The sequence below is a fragment of the Aspergillus puulaauensis genome, chromosome 4 (genome assembly GCF_016861865.1).
Source record: "Aspergillus puulaauensis MK2 DNA, chromosome 4, nearly complete sequence".
Lineage (NCBI taxonomy): Eukaryota > Fungi > Ascomycota > Eurotiomycetes > Eurotiales > Aspergillaceae > Aspergillus > Aspergillus puulaauensis.
The window spans coordinates 2,394,303-2,420,245 of NC_054860.1; the positions used below are offsets into that span (position 1 = coordinate 2,394,303).

Below are 25,943 nucleotides of genomic sequence, written 5' to 3' on the forward strand. Positions count from 1 at the left end.
GCATCATGCCTTTTTTGAATTACAGACTTGCCATAGACTTCATCCATATCAGTGGTAAATATTGTTTCCCAACCTTTGCTCAGTAGTTCGCTGTGTCTTGTTGAGGGCATCCGGCCTCAAAGTTTGCAATCGCGCCAACGCCGAGACGCCTATCTTTTAGGGCAAATCAGCCTCGGTTTTGGGAGTGTCGCCAATCCCTCCCAGTGGCCAGCACAAATGCGCCAAGCGGTTGAATGAGCCGCAGGCTTTCTCAATCGTGCTGATCAGCATGATGAATAATGTTCCCTTCTATTTGATTTCCTCTAGCTGCGAGTAGGAGGTCCGGAGGGTAGCGGCCTGCGGGAGAAAAGAGGCTCGGCACAGGGTCAGCAAGCTCCCACGCCCTTGGCAATTGAGGGGTTTTGAGGCCACCCGAGAGTTATCATTCAAAGAAGATGAGGCTCAAAATTTTGTAATGGTTGGTCTTAAGGTTGGTCCAACCTGAGATGCAGCGCTTACTGCGTTTGGACTATAGAGCGATGCTACATACACCATAGTAGTACCAACCAGGACAATCCGAAACATCAAATGTACAGAGTAGCGAACGAATGAGGGTATCTCTCGGTAAGTAGAGCAACAAAAAAACAACAGCAATGGCAAGAAAACAGACATCTTGAGATCATGTTCACATTAAACCTGCTCCAAGGATTCCAGATCCTCCCACCCATCCTCCATCTCCAGCTGCTCCCGGACTCTCTGCCTCAGCCCCTGGATCTGACTCCCCAGCGCCTCGGTCCACTGCCCCTCCACGGTGGCAACCTTATCCTTCAAGTCATTCGTGAGCGAACGCTCCTCGCCCGCCCGCGACTGGTCCATCTCTGCACTAGCAGTCTCCTCAGCCTCCCCGTGCCGGATCCGCTCCGTCTCCATAAGTTTACTGTTTGCGCGCATCACCGCAGACTTGACCTCATGTAGCAGACAAAGTAAGTTAATCTGAGACTCGATGTACTGGTAACTTGATTTCTCTGCATGTGAAACAAGTGTATACAGATACTGCAGTGGGTGTCGCAAGTAGCTCGGGTTCTCATCATACTCGTTAGCTGGGATCTGAACCTGGAAGCCGGCTAGGTTATCAGGGAGCGACTGGACGAGTGTCAGAAGAGATGGACCAATATCCCAGAAGGCAGAGAGTTGCATTTCGACTCCGCGCACAACATTCTCCTCGATGACTTCCTGGAAGGATTCGAGGCGGGAAAGCGCGGCGCTTTCGTAGTGGCTGCGGCGATCGAGGGCATCGCGGGTGAAGAACGCGGTTGTGCTGCGGACTTTGTCTTCGTTTTTGGTCTGCTTGTAAGGGAGAATGACAAGAGCTTTATACTTTTCATCACGGGCCGTAACAAGGTCGTACATTTCGCGGTGGAGTTGTTCGCGGGCTTCAAAGAGCCATTTGAGCTGCGTGAGTTTCTCGAGGAGCTCGGGTTTCTCATCGCCTTCTTCCTGGGTTTGGTCTGGGGATTCGTGCTGGGCATCGTCGAAGAGTTTGCTGCGGAGTTCGTCGATGCAGACTGTTGCACGGTCGATGCGGTCGGTTAGGATTGCTTGCATAGGCTTGAGGACGGTGTCCTGATAGCTGTCGAAGAGCTTTTTTGTGAGGGCGCGCTCGCGCTGGTTTTCGTCTTCGATGAGGGCGGCTTCGGCTTCAGCTGCTTCGGCGAAGGAGATGCTGCCGTCTTGAATTTGGTTCTGGATATTGCCTTTGAATTGGCGCCGGCTTTCTTTGATGCGTTCGTTGTGCGTGGCCCAGAGGACGTCGGAGTCAGAGGCGTGCCGTTGAATGGTGGATTTTATTTCGGAATGATCGCTGATTGAGCGGACGACTGTTCGGTAGGTGACAAGTTCGGGGTGGCTGTTGTTAACGGCAGGGTAGTGACGCGGGTAGGGTGGTGGGAGGGTAATGAGCCTCGAAACGTCCATTTTCTGAGGCTCGGTGGATGCGCTGTAGCTGCTCAAGCTTGGGGTTGGGTATTCTGGATGAGCTTGGTTCTCGTGCAATCCAACCTTTTCAGGCGGATACTCATCTGGGCCATATGCAGCGTATTGGTTGAATTGGTCATCAAAAGTATGCTCGGCATCTCCGTTGCTTCGAAGCCCAAGTGGCAGCCCCATATATTTAGATTCACGCTTCGAGCGTCGAACTCTACGTTCACCCCCCTCGCTGTCTGATCCGGTCTTAGATTCCCACCAGCGACTGGGTGCACGCCCTCTAGAGCTCATCTCGTCATTGCTAATGCCGAGACTCGCTATCGGTGAGAGACATGGCTTGTAGTTGTTCCAGGACGACTCTCCACGGGGGATATCCAGTTTGGGGCCTCGAATGGGCCGTCGAGCAGCCGGTTCTGGAACCGGTTTTGGCGGCAGCTGGAAAAGTTTTTGATGCAACTGTTCCAAATTGAAGGAACCAGAATCAAATACCTTGGCGTATCGCTCACGCCGAATTTGCGTTTCTGCAATGATAAACTCAGTGAACAGCCGTAGAGCTTCCGCCTCATCGGCAGCACTGGCCTCCTTCTCGATAAACTCTTTATGTCTCTTTGTAGCGCCCTGGATAAGTTCTGCATCCTGGTTCACAACAGAGTCCAGCGACTGTCCACGATTGAGTGATGGTCGTCGAGGCTGCAGAGTTGGAGAGCTAACACTGTCATTGGGCAAGTGAAGGATATGCGAGATCGGGCGGTCTTCCCTGCGACTGAGTCCTGACGACGGCCGCGAATCTTGTCCAGATTGCAGTGGAGGAGTTGGGAGGGCTTTTGGGGGAAGTACCTGGGATGAGGATTTCTGAAAAGAGGATGACTGCTCCACACTCGGTGAGAAGGGTGGCGTTTGCGCATATCTTTGTGATGGTGGACTGAGAGGGCTGGACTCCCCCCGAGGCGTTGAGAAAGGAGATCGGTTTGAGGAGAACAAGCTTGTCCCAGACCCGCGAGATTGAGCGGTAGGCATATCGCTGTGGTTGCTGCGTGGTGTATATCTTGTAGACCCATCAGACCGGATATTTTCAGTCCTCTGCTGCTCACTGAGGACGAGGTTTGAAGGTTTCAATTGATCGAGCGCGTCGGCCCAAGGGTTGGTGTTGGTCGTTGATACTGCACTATAATCGTCAAACACCTGGCTCTGTCTATTCCTGCGTTCGGTCCTCCTTTCCCGAATTCCTTTGGAGCTCGTGTCTCGAACAGCTGGGCTACGGAACAGTCCACTGCTGGAGTTTCGAGATGGGTGGGCTGTGCCATTGGACCCAGAACCGCCAGTATCACGAGTGATTGCTTGTTTTGAAGTGTCAATATTAAGTGGCGCCCTGTCCTGCTGCGGCGCAGAGTTGGTATGACTCTCATCCACCCACCCTGCAGGCGTTGGTGGGACACTACCCAATCCAGTTCCTAAGGATGGAGGTTGACGTGTTGTGCGCGTGGGAACCTGCGAGCTGCGCAAAGATGATGCATCGGGCCTTCCACTTACACTCTGCGACCTCGCAGCTGGCGGGGGACCGGGGGGAGGTGGTGGAAGCGGCATTCCTGGTTCCCAACCCGGGTTTTGTGGCGATTGGCTCCTCGATTGGCTTCTCGATTGGCTTGTAGCTCCCGATGTGCTTGCACTTCCTACAGTTGGTCCGGCAGAGACCGCTCGTCTAGAATTTGGAGGGCGGCTCAAATCATCATGTTGGACAGCAGCGTTTGCATAGCCATACCCGTTCGATTGAGATGACTGCAGGTTGTTGTCCGAAACCATAATATACGGTCGAGAGCCGGTATTGAAAGAGGATTGCTCCTGGTATACCTCAGTGCGGTTACGAGAGGACGACCTGGAAGATGGCATCCCCTGCGGCAAAGGTGGAGGAGGCGGAAGCGAAACCTGTCTACTATGACTTGCATCCGCTCGGACATTAGAAACGGGACGAGTACGAGACATCGATGGTTGCCGAGTAGAACCCGTGTACGGAGACCCGGCATTAGGGGATGCAGTGGCATGGACTACAGGATCCACCTGTTGGTGCTGCTGCTGCTGGCTTGGAGGAGAATATGGTGGAGGGGGTGGTGACAACTCTATACATATCAAGATTAGCACTGTTCAGGAATATGAAGCGGTGTCATTTCCAATTCTCTGCAGAGACAAAAAAAACCCGCGCTCAGCCTTCACCAACAATCAAAATAAATTGTACTGACCAGGCTCCGGGGCGGCATATCGGTGCTGTGGAACGACTCGAAGCACGTTGCCTGACTGTGCATATGGCGACTGGCCAGTATTCATCGGGGCATTATGGACGGGACCCCAGTCCTGAGGGTTATAAGGAGCATTGTACTGTCTGGACGCCATTGGGGAAGATCCGATGTGCCCACCGGCGGAATTCACAGCGGGAGAATGGATGAACGGGCTGGATAAGGAGGTTGTAGAAAGAGGAGTTGCTAGGTAGCCCGCGCCGAGTCCGACACCAAGTCCCTGTCCCTGAAACTGGGGGTTATTAAATGAAGTGGTCAAAGGAGGCGGCTGCATGGCATATTCGCGACGGCCAGGAGAAGGTTGACTCTGGGGCGTCGGCCAGCCGTTGTTGGCTGTATATGGGCTGGACGACGGGTCGTCGCCAGTGTGACTTGGGGACCGCCAGCTATGAACAGCCTCAAGTCAGCCTCGGGAGCTCTTGAGATAAGAACAGAGAACGAGGGGAGGGATGGAGAGGGGCCAGCGCGCACCTATTCATACTGGCGCAGTCAGGAACCAACCAGACATGGTGGCATGGTTATTATCCGCGCAGTGTAAGGGGTGAAGGAAGCGACAGGTCCCCTAGGAAAAGAAGCGAACGCGATACAAAGAGCGAAGGGCTCCAGCGGGATATTTCTCAGGCCAACCAGATGTGGAGGCTGCTTGCCGTCCTGTTGGAGGATGGATGCAGGAGAGATAAAAATAACACAGGCCTGGTCGGGATCGGTCAGCGTGGCTGCAGAACCTGGAGCGGAGGCCACAGTCCTTCGTATGCAGCCTTGAGCGTTTCATCACAGCCGGCGCTGAAGTCGGCGCTTCCAACCATGATTGGCGTCCTCTCAGAGGCCCATCTCGGGGCTCTCCCCACATCACCCAGCAAACCAGCGTTGGACTTGCTAGCCCAGCCGTGTCCAAGAGTTCGAGGATTAGCGAAGCTAGGCTAGAGTGGTGGTAGCGCTGGATGGTCGATTTTGCCATTGGGCTGGGCTGATCAACTTGGACTGTTGGAGGATGATCTGCTCACTTCTCTAAGAAAAGCAAAGAGGGGTCAACCCAACGCAGTTTCAAGGTCTCACGACGAATACAATCGCGATTTGCGACCCCTGCACAAGAACACAATGCCTATTTGAGTTCGTCAACCGTCACAAGCTCCGACTACTGCACGTTTACAACTTGGAACCCTGGGTGAGCTTTCCCAATACAGATGAAGCATGATTCGTTCACAAAGATAGATTATATTTGCAGTTATATATCGAAATGATAATAAGCGAGGTATATTTGAATGAGATAATGGAAACCAGGTCCAGGTCGTTCCTACAAACTGAGGCATGTTAGTGTTTGGTTTCGTCACTAAACATAGAAATCGCCAAGTCCAACTGAACAGTTTCAGATATATTGCCCTGTCACAGGCAGTGGTCATCAAGGTAGACATATGTTGACCGTCGTGATAAAATTAAAGTAAATCATCATTGTAGGAGTACAGGGTGGCAAGGAGATAAATTGAGAACTCACAGTTGGAAAGTAGTCAAGATACTGTCTTGTGTCAGTTATCCTAGTTACTTCGAATCATCAGTACTGACGACCGACTAGAATTCATCGAGTGAACAAGGATGTGACGGCTGTCAGTCATGACAATTGTCTTCTTAGTCGGCGAGGCCAACTTAGACATATGCTTGTCTTTTTTTTTACGTCGATTCATCATTCGATAGGTGCAGAGGTATTGGGAGCAGTTCAGACATACATATCATATAGATTTGTCGCAACGAACTGCCGAGTACACATCTTATTACAAGCAAACCTGAATAATAGTTAGTGGTACGTTCTCAAACGAAACCATGTGTATGTGGCAAAACTTTCATGTCAGGAAAGCATGAATGGTATAAAAAGGATGTTGTCTGCATCGAAAACTCGAATAAGACTCGTCATCTAGAAATCATCATATGAAATGGGGGAATCGAAATGTAGTGTGTTATTACCTTAAGAGGGATTCAAGCAAACTTATGGTCCATTATGCATCCTGAAACTAGCGTGGGGTATTAGCCTCCAACACGACAACAGTGAATAGAACATATGTTGTGATCCAAGATCTCAGTGGGCGAGGTTTTCTAGGCCTGCCGCAAAAATGGCTTATCCATCACGACCGGTCGTCTGTCGGACGCCGTCGGAGCCCAGTGCCGCTTCATCTTCGAAAGGATTGGCATGTAAAAAGTGTGATAGGCTTACCATCGAGGAAAAGATTACCCTTGGGTAGCGTGTTCCTAGACTTTTAAACGTTAGAACATGCCATGAACAGTAATAACAGAGCACAGAATAAAAGACGAGTTTGAAGTCAGAAATAGCCATTTGATTTCTTCAGAAACCCCAAGGGTCTCAGTCGGTAATTTCCAGCGTATATAAATACGAAGAGCATCATTCAAAGTAGTGTGGACAAGGAAATGCAGTAAACACGTACCGTTGGAGTAAAATCTGTGCATGCACAGTCGAAATTAGTCAATGGAATGGTTAGTTCTATTTGCGAGTTAGCATCATGCAAACAAGTTGCTAGTGAAATCAAGGTGAAATCTCTTCGCAAAGCATCAGACTGACGTGCAAAGAATCGAGTTTTCATGCCCCTTGGGGTCAAAGACTCTAGTTTGAAATGGTTCTAGGTATCATCATACAGAGGGAAGGGTGGGGGCAAACAAGAAGTTGCAGGGCTTACCAGGTAGCTCTCTGCTGAGTTCAGAGGCAGTTAGTGAGTGGCTGTGATGATCACTCTGCAATTGCAGCTTTGTGTAGATGGATTTTGTGTGTATCCCAAACATAAGAGGAACAACAAGGCCGAAGCCTGAAAACTCGGAGTTTTGGTGAAAGAGAAAAGCTACGAGAATTTCGCGAAGTTTTTTAGCTGCTTCGACCGGAGCTAGTTTTACCGAGACGCTAGCGTGCGACTAGCCTCGCTTGGGTACTCTGCTTAGTCAGTGATCAGCTGATCAGAAAGGGATAAGTTACAGGACAACGCTGGCCTCAATAACCTCATCCCGCAATTGCTCAAGTATACAATTTCTAAATGTATACCTGAGTCGGGACGCAGAGTAAAAACCTCGCTCAACCAGAAATTAGATCACTCAGGCGGGAAAACGCATCTGCTGGTGCGGCTCTCATGTTTGGGCTAATTGTTTCCGGAAGATGATTTGTCCTGGCCTTACGGAGTCAGAGTCCAGACCAGGGAAGCCAGAGCATGACTGATCAAGCTGCCAAAGATCGATCATGTTTACTCTGTAGATACCAGAACTTAGAGGAGAAAGTTTGCCGAGGAACCCCTATATAAATAGGTCCTTTATCTCGCAGGCAAGGCGATGGAGTATATCGGTCAACCACCTGACTCGCCTTGATCATGTGCGCATAAAGGGTCTCGACTGTCTCGACCAGGCAGGATTTGCATCAAACTGAATTCGCAAGTCTGGTGACCATCGGAAGCCCACTTTTCTCGATAATTCCTGTTGTTTGACGGGCAATTATTTGGCAACTATCATAATTACGTTATGTGGGTGGGTGCTGCCCTGTAGCTACTAGCTAGATCAACCATTGTTCGACTTCGAGCCCTCTCTGACCAGTCTCGCTGTGAATTCACCCGGGGGAGGCAATTATTCCACCATTCGAGTGAATTCCGCTGTCGACAGAGCGTTCTCTTTTCATCCTTGTATGAAAAACCGCGGGGAATCCCGGGGAGTCGGCTCAGGCAGGACGAGCGGGAGCGGACTGGAAGGGGCTTAGCGCGGGGTGTGACCAGCGGTTTGCAGCGGGTTTTCGTCATCCAGTGCTTCCAGCCCGACAATCCAGCGTCCAGTCCATTCCAATTCATGGCGTCAAGGCTCTCCACCAGCTGGGCAGCTCTGACGTTCTGGCTCGTTCACCTGCCCGGCAAAAGATTGCTCCTGTCCAAGGGTGCGTCTTTAAATACAATGCGGGCTGCTGCGGACCTCAAACGTCCGCGATAGTATACTCCTGGAAATTACTCATCCTGCAGCTTCCCTCTCCTCGTTATTCCGAGCAAACCTCGTCTCGAGCCATATATAACTCCTCTTTTCCGCCCCCTCAGTTCTTCCGATAGCTGTTTCCCGATTCCCCGCTGAACCGAGGTCGGGACCGTGAACTAGATTTCAAGAGCCATATCCTCCTCCTACCCCGCGAACTCGTCTAGCTTCCTTGCTACTATACATCGTTTATCTATCAAACGTGTGACCTGTAAACATGGCTACAAACGGCAATGGCAACGGTGGTGCTGTTGGGCAGGAGAACATTAACACTGATATCGTCACTCTCACGAGATTCTTCACTGAAGAGCAGGTGAAGGTCCCTGAAGCCACTGGTGACTTCACGTGAGTGCCCTCCTCTGTGCAAATACCAGACTTGGGATTAATTCTAATAATGATCTGATCCAGACTGTTATGCCACGCTCTCCAGTTCTCCTTCAAGTCCATCGCTTACTACATCCGTCGTGCCACGTTAATCAACTTGACTGGCCTCGCTGGTTCGTCAAACACAACTGGTGATGACCAGAAGAAGCTCGACGTCATCGGAAACGATGTTTTCGTCTCTGCAATGAAAACCTCTGGAAAGTGCCGTATCCTCGTTTCTGAGGAGGAGGAAGAGGCCATTATTTTTGACGAACACCCTAACGCCCGCTACGCTGTGGTCTGCGACCCAATTGACGGCTCTTCCAACCTAGACGCTGGCGTCTCAGTTGGCACTATTTTCGGTATCTTCAAGCTGCCCGACGACATCCTCGGTCCCGGGAAGAAGGTCACAGCCCAGCATGTCCTCAGCCCCGGAACTGAGATGGTTGCCTCCGGATTCACCATGTACGGTGCCTCCGCCCAGCTCGTCATCACCATGAAGAACGGCGGTGTCAACGGTTTCACCCTCGAGAACTCCCTCGGCGAGTTCATCCTCACCCACCCCAACATGCAACTCCCGCCCTCGCGCGCCATCTACTCCGTCAATGAGGGTAACAGCATGTACTGGGACGAGTGGTGCAACGCTTACTTCCACTCCCTGAAGCACCCCGGCGAGGGCAAGAAGCCTTACAGTGCCCGTTACATCGGTTCCATGGTTGCAGACGCCTACCGGACCCTCCTCTACGGCGGTGTCTTCGCCTACCCTGCCGACTCCAAGAGCCCCAAGGGCAAGCTCCGTATTCTGTACGAGTGCGCACCGATGGCCATGATCTTCGAAAACGCTGGTGGTAAAGCTGTCAACTCGCGCATGGAACGTCTTCTCGCCGTCAACCCCGAGCACATCCACGACCGGAGCGGTGTGTTCCTCGGTTCGAGGGACGAGGTCCAGAAGATCATCGATACTTACAACCAGTACAAGAAATAAATGAAATCAGCGTTTCGGATTAAAATGCCAGTAGGAGTTCCGTGTGGTTTCGTTATGGGAATTGGGCTAGCTAGCTAGCTAGCTGTGTCTACACACACCTTTCTTAATATGTACAAAATACGGTGAAAGTTATTAAATACATATATTTATTCAAGGTTTAAACTTTAAATTATCGTTATTTATTCATTTCTTCTTTGAGTTTTTGGTGTAAAGTGGTGGTTGGTTTGGGTTGATTTGAGAGCAATATATATACATCGAGGAGTTCGTATCTAATCGTTGATAAATAGAGCAGATCGACGATTCCCTCCAAATTAAACCAAAATTGAACCAAAAGGGACGATAAACGTGAAGAGAGAAAAACCTTAATAATAATAGTACGCAGGGTTGACCAAGTGATTTAAAATAATATAGAACCAAGACACCGATACTGGCACCACCAACAGTGCAGAGCCGAATATCGCCTATCCCGTCCAATCTATAATATTCTGTTCCTACAGGAATATACAATACATGGAGATGCAACAGGAAAGAAAATATAAGAGAAAGAAAGGGTGAGAAAAAAAGACCGAGAAGCCAAAACTAATCTAATCCACAGGTTCTTCCTCGAGAAGCGTCTTGAAGCTAAACGGCGTAAACGGCAAACCTTCACCCATGAAATGCTTGCTCATGGCTTCGACCCAGTGGAGACGGAGAGAGTGAAGCATGGCGCTGGTTCCTTCCATGACACACAGAATGGCGATTGTGAGTGTGAACCACATGTAGAAGGTGACGACGATCATGATTACACGGGTGGTAGGGTTTTCCTGTTCGAATGCACCGCCGAGCGTCATATCCCAGAGGACGATAGAGAGCTGTTGGTGGGCAAGGGAAAGAGCCCAGAGACGCAGGTAGGAAGCCGTGTGAGAGATACAGTTGAGGCAGAATTCGATGGTGTGAATAACCTGGTGGATCATGACTTCGGAGAAGTCGAACTCTTCGTGCTCTTCCTCGCCGAGATCCTCTGCGATCATAGCAACGCCTTCGCCGTCGCTGGCCACACTGTCGCGGGGTCCAGATGCTCGACCGTCGACGTCACCATCTTCGTCTAATGCGCTGACTCTGGATTGTTCTCCGAGGCCGCGATAACCAAGGGCACGTGCACGGTTGTGCTCACGACGGAGGTAGAATGGCTTGAAGAAGAGCATGATCGGAACCTGGGAAACAGCAAGGAGCAATAGGAGCAACTGGACAGTTCCTTGCCCCGAGTATAGTTGTTCCCCATCCTGGATGTTCCCGGGAGATAGAAACATGAAGATGAGCATGTTGAGAAGACCTGGGGGCGATTGACCCTTTGCATTCCAATCCACTGACCATTTGTAAATGATAGTGATGACAAGGTAACCAAAGATGGACTGGAAGAAGATTAAACCAGGGATGAAGTTGCCGATGACATCGACCTTAGACTTGAAATGGCGGGCGTTGACATATTGCAGGATAAGGGCGTAGGACATATGTGCCCAGCCCAGGACGATACTCATTTTCATCTTCAGACTGTTGGTGAATAGGAGGCTGTTCTCAGCCTCGTGCCAGTTCCAGTCCAAACCGAAGGGAAAACGGTAGCTGCCCTTCAACGACGCCTCAACCGCCTGGCCCTCCTTGATTTCCTCAGGCCATTGCCAAGAACTCGAGAAAATAGTGAAGGATTTGGAAAAGATATCGTTATAGATAAGACCGGTGTAGATGGAGAAAATACCCATCATCAACATGATGTAACGACCATAGAAAGCCATGTACGTCAATTCATCAAGCTTCGTCTTCAAGAGTGTCTTTTCCCAGAAGATCATGGCAGAAGCAGCCAAAGCCATCAAGAAACCGTGTCCAAAATCACCGAACATGACGGCAAAGAGGAAGGGGAAAGTAACCACAGTGTACAAACCGGGATTGACTTCCGAGTACTTCGGGATACCGTATGCATTGACAATCGTTTGAAAAGCCTCGGTGAACTTGTTCGTTCGTACATACGTTGGAGGGGTTTTGTTCGTCCGAATCTGGTTAACGATAGTAGGTACGCTCAGACCCGCACGGTCGTTGACATCCTGCAAGGTCGATTTGATCAACGCCAGTGAATTCGTAGGACACCAAGCCTCAGCAATAAGAGTTTTTCTCGCTTGATCATACGAGCACTTGTTGAGGGTGTCGTACACGGCCTTCTCTTTCTTGACGATGATCATCCAAGCCGCCAACGAGCGGGCGATCTGAGAGAGCTCAGCGTCGAGAGTGTTTTTTGTGTTCCGCAACACATTGTTCACGTCGCTCAACCTCGTATTGACCTCGTGGATCTGATCCCGGCGCAGTTCACTGTTCTCGTCGACACCGTAAAGGGAAGCTCCAAGCGATTCCGAAATCTTTCTGATCTTCGAAATTATATTCTTTCCATGAGCGAAGATAACGAAAACCATTTTCTGCGTCTCCTCGTTCGTAGTCGGGTCCACGATCGGGTCCGGGATCTCAGACTGGTTCATGTAGAGGTTACCACGCAGCGTTCTCCAGAGGATCCGTTCGAAGGCAGCAATCCTATCGCGAGGGATAACACCAGACACGAATCCAATATTCATCTCAAGAAACGACTGTTGGCCCTGGGCATCACCGTTTGCACCGCGCGTGCCCTGTTGTTCGACGTCACGGAGAAGAGGCGCTTCATCGTTATCGAAGGATTGGCGGATTTCCTCAGTATGGGTATGAGCACGGTCGAAGAATCCTCCAGCCTCTCTCAGAACCCAACGCCATTCCGTCAACTCCACCTCACGCTTCTTCAGTGTCTCGTAGCTATCATTCAGCGCGGCGATCCGTTGTTCCAGACTCTCGCTGCGCTCAGCAAGCTCATCGATTTCCGAAGCCAAGGGAGCAGCCAGAGTATCCGAAAACTCAGAAGACGACCTCATCTGAATTCCAGCCTTGTCCATCTGTGCATGGAAGTAGCCTGTCCAAAGCCAAATAACTCTAATTAGCCACCACTCCAAACCGACCGGACAGCCGCAAAAAAACTAGGTATAACATACGAAGTTGCCTCTCCACATTATCTAAGCGACGGATCTCCTTCGTGAAAGTTTTTTGGAAAGCAGTCGTCTCGGGATTGAGCTGTGCAGCGAAACAGAACACTCGTTAGCAACCGGCTCACCAATCGCCCGATCCAGCAACATAACAAACAGCGAGAACTTACATCCCGAAACTGCACCTGCCCAAGCTCACCAAGGGAGCTGACAACTTCACGACCAATTTCATTCGCGATATAGAGCTGGGTCAAGCTCATATCCGACGAGCGGAAGAAGGTGTCCTTTGGAGCCATGGTGGGAAACGGACTGCTTGCAGCAGTGGGATTCCTTTACACCACAGCAACTAGGAGAGATGCGCCGTTGCGCGGAAGTCAAAGAGAGGGAGGATAAGGAGACAGAAAACAACGATAGCAAATGACTGGATAGAAGTGGAAATAGCTTGTTAAACGCAAGGAAGAATCTCCCCCGAGCTTGGTCCCCTAGACGGTGATGATGTCCTTGGACTCTGGCGCCGCGTGGCTGTTTCGGATCCACACGTGATCCACATAAATTACTCAGCACATTATTATGCAGCATAACTATGCACATAAATTAGCCCTATCTAAGTTTTTCCGGAGGACAGTTCCTGAACTTCCTTCCAACCAGCAAGCTCTTCGACGGCATATGATTGAGCATGTTGTCCATGATCAAGGGTGGCGCAACGGAAGTGTGGGCTGATCATTTGAAAAATGATATTCAACGTCACCGCATGCCCCGTCCTATAGTAATATTGTTCCGGGAATCGACATGGAATCTATGCAATGAGCCAGTACGTACTTCCTTGTCGAGGTATTGGATACAGACTATAATCCCACTACAGTTAACTACTATATTAAACTTGGGTTTAGCGTGCGGCAGCGCATATGGAGTGTACCTGGGTGATGATTTTCAGGTCCATCAGGAACATGGTTCTGGGCATCCCGCCACCACGATAGATTCTATACAATGCTATACAACGGGTAAAGTTTTCCTCACATATCTAGCAATTGGATAAGAATCATAAGAAAGAATCGTAAGACTCTATACTGAGTCACAATTAGATTAAGCTTGATTTAACTCGCACCAATAATGGGAAGGATACGTGCGAATGTAAGTTCAACCTCCACCAGGAAGACAGTTCCGGGCCCAGAAACCGTATAGCGACAACAAAAAAGTATAGCAGTGACTCAGTATCAAAGTTTTCAGAGTGGTACATAAGCCTATCTTTTGAGGTCCCTCGATTTCCCTTCCTCCCATCATCTTACATCTATCTTCACCATTATCAAGTTCGTACCAACTTACTCATACCACCTCAAAGCTACGCAGAGCATCTGCTACAAACATATCTATCTACTACATCTTATTCAACCAAACCTACAACGAACTACAAAGCTATCTACCAAAAAGCTGCCCTCTATATTCTATAACGGCCCCGCTTGCACGGAACCTTCAGTGAGCTAACAGGCCTTAAGCCACCTACCCAGACAGAACCTGTTCTAACAAGACCCAGCTGCAACAAAATCAAATAATCTAAACTATTTGTAGCGCTAAAATGTACGTCAAAGAACTTATCAAGCGCTACCGCACTGAGCGGAAGAGCTCGCAAGAGCAGGACCGCTACGAGAAGAAGCAGGACAAGGCCCGCCGCAAGTGCCAGGAGGACGCCTACTTGGCGGACCTGGAGTTTGAGCACATCACTGCCCAGAGAGAGTGGATCAGTGATCATATGGAAGAAGAGTGTCGGGGCGTTGCTATCCTTCAGCGCATCGAGCGCTTGGATAACAGCGTCGGGAATGACGGGAGTGTGTTGCATGTGGAGGGCACCAGCAACTTCAAGTCGGGGCCATTGACCTCGGTGGAGAAGGCTGGGCTGCTGCATGAAGTTATCGAAAACAACAGGAGAGTGGCGGAGCACTGGAAGACTATGCCGCTGGGAAATACGACCAGGGCTTATGAGATTGATTGCACCAACCGTGAGCCGGCGAGTGGACGGCGCGCGCAGTGGTATCATGAACGGGGTGTTTGTGCTGAGTTGGGTGGATGCTGTGGGAGGAAGTGTGGTTGCTGTGAGAAGCCTGTGACGAAGTATATTGTATCCTCTGAGGGAGGAAAGAAGTCAGTGTCGATCTACGGTCACTGTACTGTTGAGTGTGCTTGTTGTATCAAGGAGCGAGGCCGCTATGTACCTGATCCTCGTCTTCCTGACGTTGGTGCTAGGGCTTGCTGAGAGAAGAGTTACTTTCATATGTCTGTGTTATGTACGTGTTTATACTGCATGTTTATATTGCGTGTTCGTACTGCGTGTTTGCACTGCGTGTTCGTTCTAAGTTGACCCTTGCTATGGAAGTTTGTACTTGGTATTGTGTGGCTTGGTGCACCAGCATTGATATGTATTTGCTTACTCCTGTACTGCACCAGAGCCATCAAGAATAAAACACTGGCTCCATCTTCTCAATCATTGATACCCTCATACATAGTTGCCAAGTAGTCATGAGCCCCATAAGGTGCCTGTAGATAGCCTTGGTGCACCCTCCCACTCACTGTCCTACTTATACCCGGATAGAACATTCATGCCATAGATGTTTATTATCATTAAGTAAACTAAGAGCGATTATAAGTTAGCCTGAAATGCGTAGGGCCCTATTACAACATCATCTATAGCCAGAGACATGCAACAAGCCCTAATGCTGCCGCCAGACATCGACTTAGTATACAAAACAACCCAATCGGGCTTCGACAGAGTCTAGGAAACCGGGAGTCCAGACGCGCATCCTGCCATGTTGTTCTATCCTCGTCGCTTTTTGCTTAAGCGAAATAGCTCTTCCAAAGAACCCCCGAGAGGTCTTCAAGCTGATCGGAGGTAAATGCCTAATATTAATGTTAGCTTAGCTTCTATGATTGAACTGAAATCAGAGGTTGGGAAGAGCGTACCTTGGCATCAATGTGCCACGTATCTTGTCTTGTCTTCTTAAATTCACTAATAATTGACTTCACGCTTGACCCAACAATGCCCGGGTCATTGGCAGCACGGACACTTAGCGTGGTCAAGGCTTCAGGTATCCATGTTGGCGGTGGGCTGCTGTATGGGAAGGCCTGAATAAGCGCTCCAAGACCAAGAACAGCACCATGTCTGGTTATAACCAGGCGAGTGTGTTCAGGAGTTGGAGTACCAGCCCCCGAGGAGATCGGGGATGATATGCCACTGGCAGTACGGAGCGCCTTGGGTCGCTTGGGAAGAGGGTTTTCGATCAAGACGTTTGTGAATCGCTTCTTCAGGCGAGAGACGATGTCTTTGCGAAGGAATTCGGGCGAGCAACGAATCATCCCTGACAGGGTCGCAGATGCACCGGCTCTTACTTCGTGCTGCGGGTCCTCCAGCATGCTAGCAACACACTCGAATAGTTTATCGCGGTCAGAGGGAGAAAGAAGGAAGAGGCGCCTGAAGTAAATGATCTGAATGTTGATCATGATGCGCAACCGTTGATGCCATGAAGGTGATGTCTGCCCGATACGGATAAGCGTCTTGATAAACTCCGAGTTCTGCTCAGCAGGATATGGAACGTTAGGCAAGTGACGGAAAACATGATATGCGAGCGACTGGAGTTCTGGATCTTCCTTGACATCCATCATATGCAACAGCTGTCCCGTAAACACCTCCGCGAAGAAGGGGGCAAGCTGTGTGCACTCATGCGATGACAGCGTGGAGTCGAGCCAGAGGAGAACGGTTTTACATCCCGAAGTGTAGGAGGATGGAGTCTGCTGGCCCGGTGTTCTCTCGTGTCGCCATTTCTCGATTCGCGTGAAGATGTCATTAATCATCTGGGTGAAGTCCGTGCTCGGCGAGTAAGGATATGAACCCACTGACGATGAGGACTCTTGATCTGTCAAGAGACTCTTGACATCTGGATAAGACTCATGGTACCGTGTGCGGAAGATCGTTGCAAGAGTTTGACCCATCGCTTCACGAACTCCCTTGTAAGGATGATCAAGGTGAGCGAGGTAATCCTGGACAATTGGCTTTTCGAGTCGGAAATGCCAGCCTGCATCGATGATGGACTGATGCAGCAGGTTTATTTTGGAGCTTTCCTTGAAGGCTGCATTGGTAGCCATATCTAGACGGAAGCTCGCCAGCCAGTCGACCAACGGCCAAACTCGTCGGGGGTCACGGCACTGAAGGATCATATGCAGGAAAGTTGTCCAGTAGCCAGAGTTCTCCGGCGTCAACCCATCAATGAATATCTTTTGCACAATAGGGAAGGCGTATTCCCAGACCATGGTTCGCTTTTCAACGCTGGTATCCGTAACAGAGCTTACGAGCGCACCAAGAATCTCCGCGGTAGCCCGATGTTGATGTTTGTCACTTCCATCCTCATAAACCGCCTCGATTTCCTCCTTGATGTCATCAAATGTTGCCGCAGTAAGTCCATCGCGGAGCATCAATTCAAAGGCATACAAGAGTAACATCGCACAGGACATGCGGAATTTGTCGGCTGACGGGTCACGCGGCTCTTGCTTCAAGTACATGAAGAACTTGTTAAACCAAGCCCTATTGAAGAGCTTGCCCATATGAGAGCGGACCTGCCATTCCACTCCGTCATACTCAATGTCGCGTTCAACATTCGGCTTGTACCCAGGCATGTGATCCGACCAAACAAGCCATCCCGGGAAATCGTGATCAATATAATAATCCGTTTCAGAATTGGCGAAGCTGGCAAGGAACTGTTCAGTCCAGCCCTTTTCATAGCGCTTGGTGGTCACCTTTATCTTTGCCGGGAAGTTCTGGTTACCCAGGATATAGTTCTTGTAGTCGTGGTTGCAGATTGCTCGGACATCGATCATAGTTAACAGCGCCGATAGGCCCTGGGAATACATACCACGTAGACCCGGGTGGTCATCGATAGAGCCCATGGTGACAAGCTCCACTAGGTTTTCACTAGCAATGTAATCGAACCTGAGACCCATGGAGATCACAATAGTTGCTGCTCGACTGGCAACCTTCCAGTGTGATACTCGAGCCAGGTTTACTAATTCATTGGCCAAAGCGGCCTTCTTCTTCTCGATAATTGCTCGCTTGTTGTTGAGATTCTTACGCTTTTGTGCGATTTGTTCCTCAACGTCTTGTGTCGTTGGGGCGATTGCATCGACCAGGTCTTTGTCTAAAATGGCCATTCTTTCCAAGGGACGGCCATAGTCCATGATCTGATATACCACACTTGAGCAGATTCGCTGCACAGACGGCCTATCCACCGCGCTCGCGTCAATGAAAGCTCGGACTAGGGTAGGAGCATATTTCCAATGGCGACCAACAGTCTTAGCCACACTGCTTAGCAACAAGGAGAACAATGCACCCTTGATTCGCGCGAAATCGTTCTCCTTGATACCATTTTGAAGCGCTTTGAGAAGGGGTGGAATGACAAGCAAGCGTGAGCCCCAGACAGCCTTCAAGGCCGACTCCCCCGCAGTTTGAGCATTGCGGCGAGTCTCCGTATAAGTAGACACACAGGACTCTGCGATATCGAGGAGTAGGATCTCATCCAACCGAGATCGGCATCGAGGGGCAGCGTTGTGTCTCAAACGCTGTAGGTGGTACATATTGGCGCGCCGAATAAGTAGGGGACGCGGATAATCCTTGCGAACTCCGCTCATCTTATATGGGTGGATGTCCGCAAGAAGAAGGCGGGTAACTCTATCCAAGACGTGAGCGGACCTCTCGATACCAACGTCAATGAACCAGCACTTGTAAGCAGAGTAAAGAGCACTGAAGCACGGCACATCGTCCTCCTGCTTCTCAGAGAGGTATCGATGCACCTTGTGGAGAACCCATCCTGCCCTTTCTCGAATATCGTGGATTGAAACATAGATAGGGTCGTTTTCTTCTAAGGGGTAGCCGGTCGGGTAGTTGAAGGTCTCTCTTACAGTGTCCTCATCGGAACTGTCTAGTGAAGAATCAGGCACGTTTTCTCCGCCCTCACCTGCACCATTCGCATCTGCCATTTCCACGTCATTTGCACCGTCTGCTGCTCCGTTGGCCTCGATATCCTTCGTCTTTGAAGCAGCTTTGGCATCGAAGAGCACGGAGACGCCAGAGATAATTAGTCGCAGCAGAACCAAGTTTCTGATCACTTCATCGGACCATTCCTTGCCTATTCCATCTCGCCTAACGCTGGAAGCATCCTCAGTCAAAGCTGTGAGTTGCTTGAGAGCCGACTCCGCCTGGTTTTCGAAGAGTTCAGTAGCAAACTCGATCTCCTGGCGTTTGGGGACGTGCCACTTCACGGTCAGGTTATTCGGGTCTGGGCGATAACTCCAGTGTTCAGGTTGTATTCCGTTAGCAATGACGTCGGGTTCATATAGCGAGTAGTCCGAGGTGTAGGTTCCTGTGAGATTGAGAAGAAGGTGATGGATGAAGTTCGAGACATGGACTGTAGGAATGCCCCGGCACTTCTGTTGCATGTAAACGGCAATATCAAACAGCTCCTTTTTATGCGCCAGAACAGCATCTCCAACATGCACAACACACATACTGAGCATACTGACATTCCACACTAGACCTCGATCACGGGGAAGGACATCAGTACCTGTTGTCCGGGTTGAGCCAGCACCGTTGTCATCAATCTCCGTACGGATGGCCTGGGTTAAAACTGGAATGAAACGCCTCAGAGCCTTTTCCGGGTTAACCTTGCAAACAGCGTTACAGATGAACGCCATTGCATCGCGGGCTTGGTGGATGACATGGTTTGACACAAAGTCGACAAGCTTGGACAGGGCGATGTCGTAATAGTCGGGAGATAGTGAGGAAAGCAACGGCATAAATGTTGCAGGAAGAGTGTTCACAATATTCTCCTCCGGGGATCCGTTTCGCACTCTTGACACGTCGGGAAGGTTCTCCAGGAGGGTGAAGACGCGACCAAGGAAGGAGATAATGAAGTCCCCGAACCCACATGTAGAAGAGCGGAGGATCATTTCTTCGGTCTCATCGCTAAGTTCCGTGTCGTAGTTCAACTGCACACCCACCCCTTCTTGTTCCATTCGTTCCATCTCGCCTGGAATCCATTGCATCGCCAGCATATCGCTATTGACATCTTCCTGCCCCTTTGTCAAGTCTGCCATGGGTATATTGTAGCATGCAGCCTGAATAAACGTCAAGGTATGGAGAGATTTTTCAAGATCGTTTGCATCAATGCCCGGCAATGCCATCCCCAAAAGGGTTGTGAGATGGCAACGATACCCCTTGGTCCTTGTGATGATCCGCGCGAGTGTCTGGAGAGCTCGCAGAGATGACGTGGTACGATGAACCTCTACTAGGCCTTGAAGGGATGGGTAGATTCTCTGCAAAGCCCCAGGAAGGATAAGATGCGGTTCCAGGTACGCTAGGCCCTGTAGGGTTGACAAGGAGAAGCTCATGGCGGTAGCACTTTTAGAATAGATACCCATGAAAATCACATCACGCATGCAGAGCACGAAGCGGCGCCTCAAGGGTTCTGTTAGCTTTCGCTCCTCTGGTATTTCCATCTCTCCGCTCTGCTCCCGGTTCCAGCGCATTACGAAGAAATCCGTAAGGTAATACACCAACTGGGCTAGGGTCTTCGTCCAGCTACCAGAATTGGAGGGGTGAAAAAAGGTCTCCACAGCCTGGATAAGGCCCTCAAGCTGAGTCAGAATTGAATCCTCCTTGTCCAGGCATGCCGGAGACAGAGACATGACAATCCATCTAGCTATGTGATGTGCTACGGGATGCTTCCGAGTGTCTCGATCAAGCATTATTCCCAACCCAGAGGATATGTCCACAAGTGCGCTGTAAGGAGAGGTAGACTGACCAACTGGGATCTCAAGGAGTCTCAAAGTAGCCGTAAAGATAAGGGAGGATTGCTCCTTGGTGAAAATTCCATATTCGGAGAACGGGATGTGACCAGCAGGCAACGAATCCCGCGCCATTCGAGAAAGGAAATCCAGGAAAGTTTGATCGAAGGTTTTTGACCGACTGACCAAAGACCAAAGGTGGAAATATGTCGGCATATAATGCTGTGGGAGCAGATCTTCTCTAGACTCCGGTGGCGGAGAGGTGGGAAGAAGGAGGTTGACCAGCCCGACTACGACAAACGCTCCTTCTGAGAACGAAGTGCTGTAATGGGGTAAGAACTCTTCCAGCATGGTCGGTAGATCACAGGGGTCAATATAGAGTTGAATGAAAGCGCAGAGCTTCGTCAAGGTCTTCACGTTCCGCTTTAGGTTTGAGGAATGCACCAGACCAGACTCTGTTGGCAAAACGAACGCCTTTACTTCTCTATACAAGGGCTTCCAGTCCAAGACAAGGTCCTTAATCGGCTTGAGGTAATGCTTGCGTCTGGGAAAAGGTCAGCATTGGACAAACAAACATATATGCGCCGTTTAAGAGTTTACTCACTTTGTGAGGAGCATGAACATGCTAGCGAACCGTTCCGCGACATTTGGATCTATTCCAGGAGCAAGGGCAAGCTCATAGTACAGCTTAACGAGTTTGATCCGCTCACTGCGAGTCGGGTCGAACTTGAGGGATAGCCATGCCCTTAGCTCCCGTGTCCAGTGCACCGCACCGGGGCTGAAATCCCCCGATTCCACCGCAATGTAGAGCTGGGTCAAGATGTCCCGAAAATATTGTTCCCTCTTGGCATCGTCTTCAAGCTGGTATGGCAGGTATTTGAAATAAGGATATGTGCGAGGCCGGACGCGAGCTTTGGGATCCCCATCTCCGTTGATGCCATCAGGTTCACCGCCTGGAGAGGTTGCTCGTGAGATCATATGTGCATTGTGGAAGTTGTCTGGCGTGAGAATCGTTTTAAGGTTTGGGTTGTCCATAATCGTGCAGCTCGTGCAACGATTACTGTGGATGCAGAAGTTAGGAATTCGGGTGGTGCGGGAAAGTTCTATCATAACACACTCAAGTTAGCTACACGTGGTCCCCAAGAGGCGCAAGACAAGAGGTAGCGCTATACATTAACCCATAAAGCTTGTATCCAGATACTAGGCTATAGAAATCGATGGCCGACAGCAACCTGCTGTAAGCTTTCTATTCGCATTGGCGAGGCTCCAATTGGCCTGGTCTAACAAAGCGACGGTAAAGAGATGTAGCGGTGTATATCAAGTGCAGGATGGGAAGATAGCCAAATGGGTAACCCGGGCGATGGAGAAGTAGCCAAAGTAAGCCCCCTCTTATTCACAGAATTTGTAGTTGGGGTGTTGAGGATAGAAGAAGCTCACGCACGACAGTTGGTGATAGCATTTCATGAGTCTCGGCTGGTGTCAGGCTGCGGATGACATAATGCATGCTACGTAACAAAGCTCGCAGCCTAATTTGGCACTAGCAAGCCCCACCAAAAACAGCCGCTATCTCCAGTTCGCAAGTTCGAGCCTCGCACTGGGAGACTTTGAAGGTTAATTCCGCCCAGGACTAATTAAGCGTGTACAGATATATGTTGTTTACTAGAGGTGATTTCATTCAAATAATGAGAATGGCTGCAGTGAAGAAATATTCAGGATGTCGTTCGCCACCCCCTCTGTTCTACTAGTACACCGTAGGCGTTAGAGGTGACCATCCGCCTTTGCCACCTCAACTACTGATGTTTCTTTTTTTTTTAAAAAAAAAAAAAAATTCGAGAGTAGGATTAGTATTTAGAAATGTATGCAAACCAAAGGTGTGTGTTCCAAGGCGAAGCCAAGCGAGAGGGAAATGGAATGGAGGGCGAGACCATTCGAATTCCGCAAGTATGTAGCACTGCATTTGTCTATTGCCAAAACTGGAGTTTGATGCGAGTGTAAGAAGCCTTGAAACTTGCGTTCAGTTGTCGTTAAAAATGAAATAGCTATGTCAGACTGGATTTCCCCATCTGTTTACAAGTGCAGTAGTGGGATAATGTGGGAGGTAGGACAAAGCAGCCTTACGGACTCCGCAAATGCCGCTTGCAGGAATAGATAACTTAGCTGCCGCTTAATATTTCACATAATTTTCGGACATGGTTACAATTCTTCGCCGGGAATCCACCGTAGGAACATGTATACATGTCGAATGTCTTCAAATACGTATAGGTATTGGGCGAAAGCACAGATTGACCTGAATAGTCTTCCCAACTTAAAGCTTTATTGAATGTATGGGAATTATGTAAGTGTCTCAAGCTGGAGGAAGAAAAGACCCGAAAAGAACACCTTGAACCAGTGCATAGATCGCCATGACTTGTACAAGCGCCGGGAAATGGTTCTTATATTTAACCGTCGGCGGAGTGCGTTCCGAAGTCCCCAATGCCTGGCAGGCAAGGTACCAATACCACAACGGGTATCCCGACGAAATCCTGTTGACGATCTGGACATGATAGCTGGTTAAAGCCATTGCTGTTAGGATGAATTGCGCTACGGCCAGCCGTGTGAGTAGCGTGGAGGCGGGGCCAGAAGGCGGTGCAGGAACAGATTTGAGAAAGATGTTAAAAGCAGAGGCTGGAGTACCCGCACCCATTGCCCAAAATGATGATAGAAGGAGAATTAGTAACATGGGCGCAGCAAGTAAGAATAGTGGGATATTCGAAACCGTCCAATATCGGAGAAAACCAACGCCCCTATTTTGGAGTTAGTATATGGCTTGATCTTGGAGATTCTTTCGTGCACGTACCAATAATGAGCTTGGACCCAACCATATATACTTGGGACAAGCGACTGACACCAAGGTCGCGAGATATTATCGTCCATACAAAACGTGGTATAGGCAAGGTACTGGGGGACAGCAAAACCCAAAGCGACAATACAGCCGCTTAAAATAACGAAGCACAGGCGAATGCCCGCCGCCCAAAAGTAACGCCGAGAAACAATATCGTAGGAGTGGATAAGGGCATCAAATACTAGGGGAATCCCACTGAGAATACCATTGCTGCGCACGGTAGTGGCTACCGCGAAGAAGCACCCAGATAGCAACAATTTCACATGGCTCAAAGACCGTTTCCCTGAGTTGAGATCAATGTGGGACGATGAGTAGATGTAGAGTCCTGTGAAGTTGAGGAATGAGAAAGGAGCCTCCATATAGGGTGCAGTGAGAAATGCGCCAGCCGGACTAATGATGTGTAGGGCCGCTGCTAAAAAGCAAACGAGCCGTTTCCTTTGGGTATCATGTCCGAATACATTGATAGAGAGCCGGTACAAGGCCAAGACTGAAAGGTAGTGAGCAACATGAGACACTATCACCCCCGTTACTGCAAATCCAGCTACTCCGTTCGAATCATCTGATGGGAAAAGAACTGCGTCATCGTTAGAGAGGGTGTCCGAAGTGGCGGGGGAAGGGCAAATATACATGAGGACAGATAATTGACTAGATTACTGTACGTATAACTGAATGCCCATTCCTGCTCAAAGACATAACCGATCCGTCCTATGTGTACAAAGTAGATTGAGTCCCATCGGAGAAACTTCAACGGGATCGAAATATACTCCTGTTTACTCTGAACGGAAGATATGACATCAACCACGTCGTTGCTTTGGTACGGAAGAAGGCTAGAGGAGGTATCATACCCAAGCCCGGGGCAGCTGATTATGATAACAAAGAGGAGAATCTTCCAAAGCCAAAACGCAATTGACAGGCTTTTGACGGGTTGGTTCGGATCAAGGAGACACGGGGCCCGAAAAGCTGTTGGCTTCGGCGAAATAGCTGTGGTCATGGCGCTACCGTCGACACCACGGGGCGTCCTTTTCGGAGGTCATAAGACTCGGAAGGTTGATGGAGCAACCGCGGGTTGCAGAAGGCCTTCAGGGCTACGCCGGGAGCAGCGATTGCACTGATTGGAGATAATTAATAATGGATCATGTAACCGCGCTTCCTTGAGAATGGAGATGGTGAAGAAAAAGAATCGGCCTAGGCGGACCCAAAGTTGGAAGACGCCAAGCCGATCGACCGGATTGCCCGGAAATGAAGCATAACTAAATTCCGCTTACATAACCTGGTGCATAAAAACAGCCGCAGACTATCGCGGGCAAAGACTCCACTCCACTCTCCACCGTGCCGGAACCCGGGAGTTTGAAAAGGACGAAGGAAGAAAGGATGGAATGATCAGAAGTGAAACCATGTATATGATAGAAAGCTGAGACGGGTATGGAGCGATAAATGAAAGAGCCGCGGACATGGTCCCTGCTGCCTGCACAAGATAATAAAAATAGAACATTACGGTAATAAAAAACCTTGGATGATTCGGCTATGGAGCGTGGTTTGGAGTTCAGCCCTACGGTCCAAGCGGTTACGGAACCAAGGGTGCTCGGGGGACCCTCATAAGCCTTACGGAGCACCTACCACGAAGAACTTGTGACCATCTGGGTAACCTTTAAGTTTTTCATGGCTTCTCAGAAGGCCCACAAACCCTTCCACTCGCCTCCGAGAAACAATCAAGAAGGCCTGGCCGAGTCAGCACCCAGCAGCGACCAGCGGATAACAACTAACTCCTGTTCAGCCGTCTTGCAAGCTAGTGGTTGTCAGGTTGATCATGATCGTCCCTCGCTCGTTCTAAATCTACAACGGACGCAGTGGACCCAAATCGGCATTCGGATGTTGGCCATTATCATTAGTAATTTAGTATTGAGTCTGAGTTGGGTTTGTGTAGCACTAGCATGCGATCTTGCAGCATGAGATGGAGCTGTACTGCTGCAGGTTTTTACGGTGTGGTCTGCATTTCCTGTACACCGCGGTCGCGATTAAATCATTTGGGGCCGACGCCCCCGAAGGGATGGAACCCACCGCAGTCTTTTTGCCGTTTCCATACAACATGTAAAACTGGTAAAGGGGCCAAGACCACATGAAGCGGAAATGGAGTCGTGAAAAGGGCGAGACTGAGATTCGAAGGCGGACGGGGCATAAGCAATTTGAGTTATGAAGTGCATCGGATAGTCGGGCTTTCCGACCATCCGTTCGCCGACGGGCTTTCTCATCACGTCCGTCGTCCGTGGATTTACCGCGGGGATTACAACTGCTGGTCTCGTGTCAGATGGGGCTGTTTTAGTGAGTCCTTACGGAACAGAGCGTTAGCTTATTTGAAGGTGGAAGAAAGGTTTCAGATAGCTGTGCGAAGGAATGCTTCTTCCTGCTTGGACGCCAGGGCCAGGCTGAGGCTTGGCTCTTCAGCTGCAGGACAAGAAAGAGCAGACCTGGAAAGCGCCTCGGGACTGCCTGTGATCCATTCGATTGGTTCAGTTAGTGAACAGTGGCGTCCGGGCTCTTGCAAGTCCGATGAGTCGATGACTGGAAAGCAGAAGACGGACCAAAAAGATCGGCGAACTAATTGCACGCCGGGGAATTGC

At 49.8% G+C, this 25,943-nt stretch overlaps 7 protein-coding genes across 7 annotated transcripts; 2 read left to right on the forward strand and 5 right to left on the reverse strand.

The window, feature by feature from the left end:
* Positions 1–669: 669 nt before the first annotated feature.
* APUU_40963A (uncharacterized protein) lies at positions 670–4,729 on the reverse strand (the record flags this gene model as incomplete). Its single annotated transcript, XM_041704093.1, has 3 exons — positions 670–4,076; positions 4,197–4,636; positions 4,722–4,729. The coding sequence occupies 3 exons, from the start codon at positions 4,727–4,729 to the stop codon at positions 670–672; spliced, it is 3,855 nt and encodes a 1,284-aa protein (XP_041556713.1).
* Positions 4,730–6,218: 1,489 nt separating this feature from the next.
* On the reverse strand, positions 6,219–7,034 carry APUU_40964A (uncharacterized protein; the record flags this gene model as incomplete). The annotated part of the gene is made up of 4 exons (XM_041704094.1): positions 6,219–6,253; positions 6,454–6,493; positions 6,683–6,738; positions 6,932–7,034. The coding sequence occupies 4 exons, from the start codon at positions 7,032–7,034 to the stop codon at positions 6,219–6,221; spliced, it is 234 nt and encodes a 77-aa protein (XP_041556714.1).
* A 1,429-nt stretch (positions 7,035–8,463) lies between these two features.
* Positions 8,464–9,594, forward strand: fbp1 (fructose 1,6-bisphosphate 1-phosphatase; the record flags this gene model as incomplete). The annotated part of the gene is made up of 2 exons (XM_041704095.1): positions 8,464–8,591; positions 8,655–9,594. 2 exons carry the CDS (start codon positions 8,464–8,466, stop codon positions 9,592–9,594), a joined length of 1,068 nt encoding a protein of 355 aa, XP_041556715.1.
* A 584-nt stretch (positions 9,595–10,178) lies between these two features.
* On the reverse strand, positions 10,179–12,919 carry VPH1_1 (H(+)-transporting V0 sector ATPase subunit a; the record flags this gene model as incomplete). The annotated part of the gene is made up of 3 exons (XM_041704097.1): positions 10,179–12,553; positions 12,633–12,711; positions 12,794–12,919. 3 exons carry the CDS (start codon positions 12,917–12,919, stop codon positions 10,179–10,181), a joined length of 2,580 nt encoding a protein of 859 aa, XP_041556716.1.
* A 1,277-nt stretch (positions 12,920–14,196) lies between these two features.
* On the forward strand, positions 14,197–14,871 carry APUU_40967S (uncharacterized protein; the record flags this gene model as incomplete). Its single annotated transcript, XM_041704098.1, has 1 exon — positions 14,197–14,871. The coding sequence occupies one exon, from the start codon at positions 14,197–14,199 to the stop codon at positions 14,869–14,871; it is 675 nt and encodes a 224-aa protein (XP_041556717.1).
* Positions 14,872–15,449: 578 nt separating this feature from the next.
* APUU_40968A (proteasome activator BLM10) lies at positions 15,450–21,479 on the reverse strand (the record flags this gene model as incomplete). Its single annotated transcript, XM_041704099.1, has 3 exons — positions 15,450–15,512; positions 15,576–20,988; positions 21,049–21,479. 3 exons carry the CDS (start codon positions 21,477–21,479, stop codon positions 15,450–15,452), a joined length of 5,907 nt encoding a protein of 1,968 aa, XP_041556718.1.
* A 1,309-nt stretch (positions 21,480–22,788) lies between these two features.
* On the reverse strand, positions 22,789–24,316 carry GPI18 (DUF409 domain protein; the record flags this gene model as incomplete). Its single annotated transcript, XM_041704100.1, has 3 exons — positions 22,789–23,227; positions 23,281–23,899; positions 23,953–24,316. 3 exons carry the CDS (start codon positions 24,314–24,316, stop codon positions 22,789–22,791), a joined length of 1,422 nt encoding a protein of 473 aa, XP_041556719.1.
* Between the last annotated feature and the right edge of the window lie 1,627 nt (positions 24,317–25,943).